The sequence below is a fragment of the Carassius carassius genome, chromosome 12 (genome assembly GCF_963082965.1).
Source record: "Carassius carassius chromosome 12, fCarCar2.1, whole genome shotgun sequence".
Classification (NCBI taxonomy): domain Eukaryota; kingdom Metazoa; phylum Chordata; class Actinopteri; order Cypriniformes; family Cyprinidae; genus Carassius; species Carassius carassius.
In genome coordinates, this window is record NC_081766.1 from 24,765,653 (window position 1) to 24,778,806 (window position 13,154).

At 39.1% G+C, this 13,154-nt stretch overlaps 1 protein-coding gene across 1 annotated transcript in view; it reads right to left on the reverse strand.

Moving 5' to 3' along the window:
* Positions 1–563: 563 nt before the first annotated feature.
* Positions 564–13,154, reverse strand: part of nyap2b (neuronal tyrosine-phosphorylated phosphoinositide-3-kinase adaptor 2b) — a 66,107-nt gene continuing 53,516 nt past the window's right edge. Inside the window, exons 5-7 of the mRNA XM_059563932.1 lie at positions 3,443–4,291; positions 2,965–3,080; positions 564–2,878 (exon numbers count right to left, since the gene is read on the reverse strand). Coding sequence (XP_059419915.1) covers positions 2,648–2,878; positions 2,965–3,080; positions 3,443–4,291 — 1,196 coding nt within the window. The 3' untranslated portion in view covers positions 564–2,647. The remainder of the gene's footprint in view (positions 2,879–2,964; positions 3,081–3,442; positions 4,292–13,154) is intronic.

Here is a 13,154-nt window from a genome sequence, read left to right on the forward strand (position 1 = left end):
GATTCTAGCTGAACTAGTGCATTTAATGTAAAGTTTATAGCCTCATTGAGAGACTCAATGTGAGGGTTAATTAGATGATTGATGGTCCTAAGTGTAGGCTATTGGCTATGACTAGATGGCAAATGCTATCCCCCTCTCCAGTCCCACGTCTCAGACCACAAATACATACAATTTGAGCTTTGGTAAACATAGTATTTCTTTTGTAAAGAAAACATTACTTTTTCCAAACATCAAGATGTTTATTTACCATTGCAAAACATTGTTTAACTGTTTTGGAACTTGAGGTTTTACTGACTGTCACAAGCTCTTTTTAATACCTTTCATTGGCTAAATATTTGTTAGACAGACAGACAGACATAAATGGTGACTAATAGCATGGATTTTTTTTGACGTAGAAAACAAACAGACAAACAAACAAAAAACACCACCACTAAAGGGCATGTGCTCTGCACAGGTTGAGCCCTACCGGTGCACGTGCCTGGTGACAGCCATATTGCCAATAGGAATTTTCAAGAAGGTCACATGAATTTACCTAACTGAAGGAGACAAAGTACATTACAGAATTTTAAATTTTATATTTGTTTATTAATCTTAAAAAGTCTCTTGTGACAATCAGCATACTAATGGCACTGTACAGTTAAGCGAACACTCTGCAGTAAAACAAAGGACATAGGCTTTTTGCCTGTCACAGTGCACATTTTAAATACAAAGATGATTGTTCATTGTTACTTTCCATATGGCAGCCTCTAGCCACAAGAGAGTGAATTACAACATTTATTGGTGATCTGCATATAGTGGTAGCTTGACACTCATACATAAAAACAGGCTACAACATGTAACCTCCATGTTTTTGAGACTATACCAAGTGCTACCTCGGTTGTTTATTCCTCTTGTCATCCAACCTATGATTACCTCACACAACCATATGAGTTAAATAAATGGACCATCTGTTTCATACAGTGTCTAAAATACTATTTTAGACATTTAATAATTGTATTTCTCCAAAATGCTTGTAAACCAGCAAACAATCCTCTATAACTCTCTCAGGGGGTTAGTCTACAGTCTTTACGACTGTGTTCACCCAGTGTGACCCAGTTACAGTGAGTACCGGTCTCCAAAGCAACACATTTTGTACAGGCATCAATTTCAAACATGGAGGTCAATGGAAGTAATGAGGAATTTGGGAGGTGAGGGAATTTTACTACATCATCCAAATACTTTGGCAATGCAGATGGTGCATTGGTTGTGCAAATGAATGACTACTTGAACTGATTTGAGAGGTTGAGGTAGAGGGACAACAGTGGGTATCCAGTTAGGTAATATGTGATAGAGGATTGTGGAATTGCAGCTCTTTTGTACAGCCTCTTTGTTTATGCAGCCATAAGCCCTGTTACCTGGCCTTGAAGCCATAGGTACTATATACTTGCAATAGCTGAGAGCTACTGGTCATTGGTTTGTTTTGCTAATACAGACAGTTGTGTTTGTCTGAATTTTCAATTCCAAATCCAAATCTACTCCATTAACTTATGGTAAATTATGGCACAGCCATTCTACGCAAGACAATTACACAAAATCATCTCATTTTACAATTATCAGTCCATATACACAATACTTAAAAATGCTGAGATAAAAAAAAAAAAAAAAACATATATATATATATTACAGACTGTCATTCATCTCTGGGTGACTATCTTTGCACTTCTCAAAGAATTCTTAATGTCTTCCGCCAGCTATTGCCACAGACCCAAAGAGGAGAGGGCTGTCCCTCGAGATTTACACCTGTACGTCACATGTACACACAGAGCTGTTACAACATCCCATAAAGGAGAAATTTTCTGTATTACTCAGGAGAAAAAAAAAACTTTTAACCTTTTACTATGTGCAGTGACCTGATCTTAAATCAGTCATACTCTCTGAAAATTACTACTCACTTTAAATGACTAAAGAAATCAAAGGCAGAGCAAATGAGAATGTGGCTAAAAGCAATGAACCCTTTCTGAAGGCTTTTGAGAAATTCTTGATCTGTTTATTAGAAATTAAATAAAATTTATGCATTTAGCAGACGCTTTTATCCAAACGGACTTACAGTGCATTCTGGCTATCATTTTTTACCTATCATGTGTTCCCGGGGAATCAAACCCCCAACCTTATGCTTGATAGCACAACGCTCTAACAATTGAGCTACAGGAACACTCAAAAAAGACATTCAAATAAATGATCTAATAATGTGTGCAAAGACAGCTAGAATGAAGCTAGCCCTAATCCAATCACCACAATGTCCAGTGTTTAAATAGACTTCATTAAGTATGGTAAAATACCACAGAAACGTCATTTTCAGAGTTATTAAAATAGAAAGGCAAGTAAAAGCTGGATGAAAAGGTACAGATTGTGCATTGCAAAGTAAAAAAAAAATGGCAGCAACACATACATAATCTTTGCATGGATAATGTATTTAATTTAGAAAATATCTATTGATGCTAACTCATTAAAGAACATTGCATATAAAAATATTAAATATCAACAATATTACGAAAACATCATAAACTGCAAGCTCTGAAATATTGCTACAGTATCCTTTTGGTGGGTTCAAACCTGCTTGATAATGAAAGACAGAGCATGACCCTAATATGCTCATAAATCCACAAATTCAAATGGCTGTGTCCCAGAAGACTGTAGTCTGAGTAGGGTAGGGGGGTGGGCTGTGCTTCTTTGCCCCGTTAGTTTTTTTCCAGCTGGGCATTGTAGGCAGGCTTTCTTTCTTGCATGGGCTATGGTCAGGAAGACATTGTCGAGAGCGTATCTCCCGGCAGAGGCGTTGTTTCCTCTCGATCATCTCCACCATGGTGCTGTCACTATACAACCATGGCATAGGGGGCATCTATTGGGCACATATAAAGAACATAGGTTGTCAAGTCTATGTAATTTTACAGCTGCACAAATAAGTACAGTTATAAAGACGGGTACCTGTTGGACATCAGCTGGCTGTCTTTGAGGTGTGCCTTTTGGAGATGGTGATACTGTTGTAGAAGAAGAAGACCGTCCTACCTTTGGAACCATCTTCAGCTCTGCAAGCAACATTCCTACAAATGAACAAGAAACATCAGTTATGACAGTCATATTTTTCCACCTAAAAAGACCAGCCTTGACTAGCTTGAATTTCTGTGCTCTTCCAGAGTAGATCAGGCAAATTTTTTGCTGGTTATTGCTAAAACTCAAACCAGCCAAATCTAGCTTTCCAGGCTGATTGGGCGTGTCTATAGCCCGGGGTTTTCTGCACTTTTTTAGCTAGTCTGAAGACTAGGATTGAAGACCAAGTAGGTAAAGAAGTTGGTCAGAAACTTCATCAAATTAGCATCTCTTCTCAGGGACAGCATTCAAGACATGTTACTATTTAGTTGTGCTCATCTTTTTAGCTGGGCTGTAAAACGTATTCTGTTCTTACCAGAGTTTGAATTCCCCAACATTATATTTGGACTTGTGGAGGATTGTCCAGACCGAGTGGTTGATGCCATGGCTGAAGATCCAGACCTTGCATCTTTGTCCTGTGCTTTGGGTGATTCTGTGCTATAATTGCTTCTATCTTTCTCATCATACCAGGGTAAAGTCTCATTTGTTTGTACTCCTCTATCTTTACAGTCCCATTTGCTCATGACTTCATTACCATTGATGATCCTTTCCTTGCTCCCCCTCCGGGTGTCTGCACTGTGGTTGCTTTTCTCCTTGTCCTTCCCAGATTCTATGACATGCTTGTCACCATCTTTATCCCGTTGACGTTCCAAGCCTGTTCTACACAGATCTTTATTTTCATGTCTGGGAAGAAGGTCTATCCCATAGCAAACAATCTCTCGGCTGGCACATCTGCTGTCTGGGCCATTTTTTAGAAGATCTTTACTGTCTTGTCTGGACAAGTGCTCTGGACCAACACAACCTCGTTCTTTACTGTCATGCCTGGCAAAAGGTTCTGCATTATTGCATCCCTTGTCTTTGCTATCTCGTTGAGGCAGAGCCTCATCTTTGCTCTGTTGTCGGGGAGGCAGCTCTGGGCAGTTATATCCCCTGTCCTTGCTGTCCCTTCTGGCTAATGGCTCAACATTACTATATCCACAGTCTTTGCTGTCATGTCGAGATAAGGCTTCATTGCCATTTGGTTCTCTGTCTTTGCTGTCACGACGATGCAAGGACTTTCGATTGCTGCTTCGGTCTTTATCCCGCTTGAATTCTTTGCTGTGATGGCTCCTCTCCTTATGCTCCCATTTGTACTCTGAACTGTGACCTTTTCCTTTGATTTCAACTAGAAGAGGGAGAAATTACAGATACTTCAGTGACTTAATCTCATGTTCAACAACTATGTGGCTATTCACAATAATGTGTTCCAAATTTGTATTATTACAGTATTGGAATTTAGTCACTAGGTGTCCCCATGATACCCAATGATTCATCAACCAAGTAGCTTTGTGTTCTTTGTACTGTCCATGGTTTTCAGTGCATCAGGCATTTGTGAAAGGTGTGGCACACACCCAGATTTTTAACATACGGGCTGCACAATATATTTTATGTTAATCTGGATAAAGTGCATTGTTTCTTTAAAAAATATAAATACAATTCAAAAAGGTTAGATAAACGCATTAACTTAAATTGGTCTGCTAGAACCAGAAGACTTTTATGTTCTAACATTCATAAGACTAGACAGACCAGCATCATTTACTCACTCTTATGTCATTCCAAACATGTATGCACATGTATGATATTTTCAAAATTATCTCAGTGTTTTGAGTTCATGCAATGAAAATCACTGGGGTTTAGAGTTGTTTGGAACATTTTACATTTTCAGTGAACTGTACGGTAGAAGTTGTGGCCTAGTGGTTAAAAAGTTTGACTCCTAACCCTAAGGTTGTGGGTTTGAGTCTCAGGCCGGCAATACCACGACAGAGGTGCCCTTGAGTAAGGCACTGATCCTCCAACTGCTTGCCTGGCGCCGCAGCATAATATGTGTGTGTGTGTGTGAGTGAGTGCATATCAGGACACAACTTTGTATAATGACATGGGTATGACACAGGTATTACAAGGAGAGGTTGACTTATGAGGACATAACCCATGTCCCCATTTTTCAAAACACTTATAAAACACAGTTTTTTTTTTTTTTTGAGAAAGTAAAAACTGCACAAAGTTTCCTGTGAGGGTTAGGTGTAGGTTTGGTGTAGGGCCATACAATATACAGTTTGTACAGTATAAAAACCATTATGCCTATGGGATGTCCCCACTTTTCACAAAAACAAACGTGTATGTGTGTGTGTGTGCGCGCACTTTGGATGAGTTAAATGCAGAGCACAATTTCTGAGTATGGGTCACCATACTTGGCTGTATGTCACATCTCTTTACCTTTAATGACTAAACAATATTTTGTGATTCTATGGTTGCAGTTTTGTAATGTGTAACTGATGAGTGGGTTCATAAATAGGTAACACACTGTTTTCCATCAACAGCATGGACAGATAATACTCTTATCTCAGTACAACCAGAAATTGTGCTGAACCCTTTCACTGCTTGGGGACCCTAATCATTTTGACCCATACAATGTATTTTTGTCTATACAGTATACCCGAGCGACTTAAGGGTCATATGTATATATACACAGTAGGTGGCCAACCAGAGTGTGCTGTCTACTGCCACGAGTGCCGGGTCTGCAAATTGCATTTGCAGCTTTTGACCGCTGAGTGGCGCTTTAACCACAAGTTATCAAACAAACGCATCAAAGCACATTTTAGCAAATAGCCATCATCTTTGCCTGGCCGATGTGTTACATTTGATGACTTCATGTCAATAGTCTCACATATTAGGCCTATGTTTGTAACAAGTAAATTTTTAATTTATATTTAAAAATCATTTAATAAAACAGCATTCATTTTTGACATGCACATACTTTGTTATTCATTACCTGTGGTTTATTTTGACAGAGAACTGCTTGGGGAAAAGATATCTGTTTGTACACTTTTTGTTGCATTGTTGCATTTTATGAATTATTTAATCTATTTTAGTAAAATTTATTAAAACAAGAAACAAATAAATTAAACAAATAAATTGGCCACGATTTAGCTAAATCACTGAAACTGAAAAGAATGGATTAATAAAACGTCCTCACGTTTAAACTCAAGGTATCTCATTATTATCAACAAAGTACACACAATGTAAAAGAGCTTCATTAATTGACATCTTCAGTGATTTTAAATAGATTGTAAAGGCTTTACTTGCTTTTATGCAGTTTAAAAAATAAAAATAAAAATTGCAGCAATGCAGGAGTGTATACTCTTCTTTATCCTGTTAGCCAGCACCCCCCATTATGGGACTCACAGCTGAAAGTGCTCTACCTAACTTATAATTGTAACAGTTTCCTACTTCAGTATGTTACAAACATAATTTTGGTGTCTTTGGAAAGAAGACCCTTTGAAAATATATTTCCCAATAGTATTGAAGGCTTCTACAAACTATTTAGTCAGTAAACATACCACTGCATAGTTTTTTTTTCAATTATAAAACACTAGACAGAAACTTAGACATCATATAACTGATTTATTTGAGCACTAGAAAAATACAATAAGAATAATTTGAGTAAGAAAAATAAGAATAATAAGAAAAATAAAAAAGATTTAACTTTCTTTGCTTATTACAGAAAATCCTGAGATTGCTAGAAATGCAGCATTTACAATGAATTACGATGCAAATAAGTGCTGCTGTGCTGAAGGCCACTTATACAGATGGTAATAACACAAATGAGCCATAATGTAAATAATAAACTCTCTCTATTCATATAGACGCGTTCACTTTGATAGCCGTGATCTTGCAGTAATAGCGAGCTGATTTGGGCTGATTTGCAATCAAACAGATGGTAATCATGCAGATACATTCACATTCAACATAAAACACACTCTCACATATATAAAAACTATTTACAAAAATAAAACAAACAAAGAAAAAGGCGATCGCTATAAGTTCCGCCTCCATCAGCTGACAGGTGCGTCAGAGCGCGTCACAAGGGATCGACAAAATTCAAATATACCATCTTTTGCCTATCTTTCATTCATTCTTTTTTCCGGTGGATGGTCTCATTCTGTTTGTGACACTGTACGCTGCAAAACCATGCCGTTTTTTTACTACGAAGACGCAATTTCCGACCGTGAGTTATTCCATAATGGACACAAGCAGTTCTGTCGCTGAAGAACTGAAACATAAACAAAGGAATTATGATCCATATTACAACGTTATTGCTTTGCCTGGACTAAACGTGCTTCATTAGATGTCGGTGAGTGGAACTTTACCTTTCTAACTAAACCGGGATTTACAGCTGTGGATGTGTTTATGACTCGTTATTACGACGGATCTGGTATGTAAAGTGTTTTCATTGCTCAAGTTTTTAAGTGTACTGCTTACACAAATGTAGCAAATACAGTCTTTATAAGCTTTCCATTCGAAAAGCTTGTCAGAATCAGAATCAGAATGAGCTTTATTGCCATGTATGTTTACACATACAAGGAATTTGTTTTCGTGATAGAAGCTCCCCAGTACAACAGAATAACAGTGACAGAACGTAAAACACATAGAATAAAAAAGAATAAAAAAATACAAATAAGTAGGTAAGGAATGACAATATACAAATTGACTATTGTAGGCAGGTATATTACAAAAAGCAGTTATGTATGTACAGGTATATTATGTGCAAAATTTAAGTGTATACTAAGTATGTGTGTTAGATAAATAAGTGTATGTGTATATAAATATCAAGTGTAGTGGTTCCACAGTCATTATCAGTTGTTCATTAGATGGATTGCCTGAGGGAAGAAATTGTTCCTGTGTCTGGTCGTTCTGGTGCTCAGAGCTCTGTAGCGTCGACCAGATGGCAACAGTTCAAAGAGGGAGTGTGCTGGATGTGAGGGGTCCAGAGTGATTTAGCCAGCCCTTTTGCTCACTCTGGATAAGTACAGTTCTTGAATAGAAGGGGGGGTTGTACCGATGATTCTCTCAGCAGTCCGGACTACCCTCTGTAGTCTTCTGAGGTCCAATTTAGAAGCTGAGCTGAACCAGACAGTTACTGAAGTGCAGAGGATGGATTCAATGATGGTGGAGTAGAACTGTTTCAGCAGCTCCTGTGGCAGGTTAAACTTCCTCAGCTGGCGAAGGAAGTACAATGTGAGTCAAAGTGAATGTCCCACTTCAGGTCCTGAGAGATAGTGGTGCCCAGGAACCTGATTGACTCCACTGCATTTACAGTGCTGTTCATGATGGTGAGTGGGGGGAGAGCAGGGGGGTTACTCCTGAAGTCCACGATCATCTCCACTGTTTTGAGTGTGTTATTAAGCCTCTCATCAAAAAACCACAACTTGACCCCAAAGAACTAGTTAATTACAGACCAATCTCGCATCTCCCTTTTCTGTCCAAGATACTAGAAAAGGTGGTATCCTCACAATTATATTCCTTCTTAGAGAAAAATGGTATATGTGAGGATTTCCAGTCAGGATTTAGAGCGTATCAAAGTACTGAGACTGCTCTTCTTAGAGTTACAAATGATCTGCTCTTATCATCTGATCGTGGGTGTATCTCTCTATTAGTTTTATTGGATCTTAGTGCTGCATTTGACACAATTGACCACAACATTCTTTTGCATAGACTTGAACACTTTGTTGGCATCAGTGGAAGTGCATTAGCATGGTTTAAATCGTACTTATATGACCGCCATCAGTTCGTAGCAGTGAATGAAGATCTATCATATCGATCACAAGTGCAGTATGGAGTACCTCAAGGCTCAGTACTAGGGCCGCTACTCTTCACGCTTTATATGTTACCCTTGGGAGATATCATCAGGAAACATGGTGTTAGCTTTCACTGTTATGCTCTATATTTCTTCGTGGCCCGGTGAAACACACCAATTTGAGAAACTAATGGAATGCATAGTCGATATAAAAAACTGGATGACGAGTAATTTCTTACTGCTAAATTCTGAAAAAACAGAGGTGTTAATTATAGGACCTAAAAACTCCGCTTGTAATAACCTAGAACACTGTCTAAGACTTGATGGTTGCTCTGTCAAATCTTCGTCATCAGTTAGGAACCTAGGTGTGCTATTTGATCACAATCTTTCCTTAGAAAGCCACGTTTCTAGCATTTGTAAAACTTCATTTTTCCATCTCAAAAACATATCTAAATTACGGCCTATGCTCTCAATGTCAAATGCAGAAATATTAATCCATGCATTTATGACCTCAAGGTTAGATTATTGTAATGCTTTATTGGGTGGTTGTTCTGCACGCTTAGTAAACAAACTACAGCTAGTCCAAAATGCAGCAGCAAGAGTTCTTACTAGAACCAGGAAGTATGACCATATTAGCCCGGTCCTGTCAACACTGCACTGGCTCCCTATCAAACATCGTATAGATTTTAAAATATTGCTTATTACTTATAAAGCCCTGAATGGTTTAGCACCTCAGTATTTGAATGAGCTCCTTTTACATTATAATCCTCTACGTCCGCTACGTTCTCAAAACTCAGGCAATTTGATAATACCTAGAATATCAAAATCAACTGCAGGAGGCAGATCCTTTTCCTATTTGGCGTCTAAACTCTGGAATAACCTACCTAACATTGTTCGGGAGGCAGACGCACTCTTGCAGTTTTAATCTAGATTAAAGACCCATCTCTTTAACCTGGTTTACACATAACATACTAATATGCTTTTAATATCCAAATCCATTAAATGATTTTTAGGCTGCATTAATTAGGTAAACCGGATCCGGAAACACTTCCCAAAACACCCTATGTACTTGCTACATCATTAGAAGAATGGCATCTACACTAATATTTGTCTGTTTCTCTCTTATTCCGAGGTCACCGTAGCCACCAGATTCAGTCTGTATCCAGATTAGAGGGTCACTGCAGTCACCCGGATCCAGTACGTATCCAGACCAGATGGTGGATCAGCACCTAGAAAGGACCTCTATTGCCCTGAAAGACAGCGGAGACCAGGACAACTAGAGCCCCAGATACAGATCCCCTGTAAAGACCTTGTCTCAGAGGACCACCAGGACAAGACCACAGGAAACAGATGATTCTTCTGCACAATCTGACTTTGCTGCAGCCTGGAATTGAACTACTGGTTTCGTCTGGTCAGAGGAGAATTGGCCCCCTAACTGAGCCTGGTTTCTCCCAAGGTTTTTTTCTCCATTCTGTCACCGATGGAGTTTCGGTTCCTTGCCGCTGTCGCCTCTGGCTTGCTTAGTTGGGGTCACTTCATCTACAGCGATATCGTTGACTTGATTGCAAATAAATGCACAGACACTATTTAACTGAACAGAGATGATATCACTGAATTCAATGATGAACTGCCTTTAACTATCATTTTGCATTATTGACACACTGTTTTCCTATTGAATGTTGTTCAGTTGCTTTGACGCAATGTATTTTGTTTAAAGCACTATATAAATAAAGGTGACTTGACTTGACTTGACTTAAGCTCAAGGTTGTTGAGAGTGCACCAGACAGCCAGCTCTTTAACCTCCTGTCTGTAATTCAGTCCTGAATGAGGCCGATGAGTGTGGTGTCATCTAAAAACTTCAGGAGCTTGACAGAGGGGTCCTTAGATGTGCAATCATAAGTGTACAGGGAGAAGAGCAGTGGGAAGAGAACGCAGCCCTGGGGAGCTCCGGTGCTGATTGTACGGTGCTGGATGTGTATTTTCCCAGCCTCACTAGCTGCTGCCTGTCTGTCAGGAAGCTGTTGATCCACTGACAGATGGAGGTGGGCACGGAGAGCTGAGTTAGTTTGGGCAGGAGGAGGTTTGGGATGACCGTGTTAAAGGCCGAGCTGAAGTCCACAAACAGGATCCTCACATAAGTCCCCGGTCTATCTAGGCGTTGCAGAACATAATGCAGACCAATGTTTACTGCATCGTCCACAGACCTGTTTGCTCTGTAGGCAAACTGAAGAGGATCCAGCAAGGGTCCAGTGATGTCCTTCAGGTGGGCCAGCACTAGTTTTTCAAATGACTTCATGACTACGGATGTTAAAGCCACAGGCCTGTAGTCATTATGCCTGTAATTTTGGGTTTCTTTGGGATGATGGGGGAGCATTTGAAGCATGAAGGGACTTCGCACAGCTCCAGCGATCTGTTGAAGATCTGTGTGAAGATGGGGGCCAGCTGGTCAGCACAGGATTTCAGACAGGCTGGTGTAACACAATCTGGGCCTGGTGCATTTTTCCTTTTCTGCTTCCGGAAGACCTGGCGCACCGCATCCTCGCTGATCTGAATTGCAGGTGTGGGGGAGAGGGGGGATGCAGGAGGTGTGAATGGTGAGGGCGCTTGATTGGAGAGGTGTTCAGGATGGGTTGCAGGAGTTGTTAATGGTGTGAACGGTTGTGTGGAGAGGCGTTCAGGGTGGGTTGCAGGAGTTGTGAATGGTGAGAGCGGTTGTATGGAGAGCCATTCAGGGCAGGTTATGGGTGTTCTTTCAAACCTGCAGTAAAACTCGTTCAGATCGTCTGTCAGTCGTTGATTCTCCACAGTGTTGGGGGGTGGTGTCTTGTAGTTGCTAATCTCTTTCAGACTTTTCCACACTGATGCTGAGTCGTTGGAAGTGAACGGAGTCCTTATTTTTCCAGAATAATTCCTTTTGGCCACTTTGATCTCCTTTTCCAGTGTGTATTTAGCCTGTTTATACAAGACATTGTCCCCCTTCCTGACGGAGCTGTCTGAGTTTTGCAGTGAACCACGGTTTGTCATTGTTGTAAGTTAGATGAGTCCTGGTAGGAAAACACATATCCTCACAGAAACTGATATAAGATGTTACAGTCTCTGTGAGTTCATCCAGATTGGTGGCAGCAGCTTCAAAAACACTCCAGTCAGTGAGGTCAAAACAAGATTGTAAATCCTGCTCTGCTTCATTAGTCCATCTTTTTACAGTCCTTAATACAGGTTTAGCTGATTTTAGTTTCTGCCTGTAGGTCGGTATTAAGATAAATCAGGCCGTGATCAGAACGTCCCAAAGCTGCTCGTGGAACAGAGTGATATGCATTCTTTTTTGTGGTGTAAAAGTGATCCAATATATTACTGTCTCTTGTGGGACATGTAACATGCTGTCTGTATTTTGGCAGTTCACGGGAGAGATTGGCTTTATTAAAGTCCCCGATAATGATTAAAACAGAGTCCGGGTGTTGTTGTTCTGTCTCTGTGATCTGATCAGAGTTTCTGTAAAGCCAGGCTTATGTGTACTTGTGGAGGAATGTAAACACTCACCAGAATGAACGAGTGAAACTCCCTCGGCGAATAGAACCTGTCGTCGATGCTTGAGGCTTAGATCTTTATAATGATACATAGTTTGTCAAGATTAAATTTGTCCCGTTTCATTTAATCTATTCATAAACACTGACACGTGCAAGTTGAGGGGCATTCAGGACGAGGGCATCGGGGTGCTGGCTAAGAGGTTAAAATATCAGAGTGGAAAATTTGCACAGCATGCATGATGCTGAATGCGATGTGCAACATTTATTCTCATTTGTCTACATATTTTATCTTCATTACAAATCTTGTTTGGTTTTATTTTGTATAATCGCATGTTAAAAATAATTAACTTTTAATGCAAATGCAAAATGTGAAACTGCAATCTTATTCGTAGTCATTTTATAATAATTTGTACAATAATATATAACTTAATCTTAATTTTATCTTTATTATTTAATACAAATGAGATGTAATCCATTTAAACTTAATCAAGAACAACCAGTGGTGGACAAAGTACACAAATCAAGTACTTGAGTAAAAGTACAGATATGTATAATAAAATATTACTCCAGTAAAAGAAAAAGTACTCCTTTTTCTATTTTACTCAAGTTAAAGTACAAAAGTTCTCAATTGTTTTCTGTACTTAAGTAAAAAAGAAAAGATACCGAAAGATAGATTTAGCAATTTTATATAGGCCACTTAGGTTAATTTTATATTAGCAGATACAGGTGCTGGTCATATAATTAGAATATCATCACGAAGTTGATTTATTTCACTAATTCCATTCAAAAAGTGAAACTTGTATATTATATTCATTCATTACACACAAACTGATATATTTCAAATGTTTATTTATTTTAATTTCAATGATTATAATTGACAACTAAGGAAA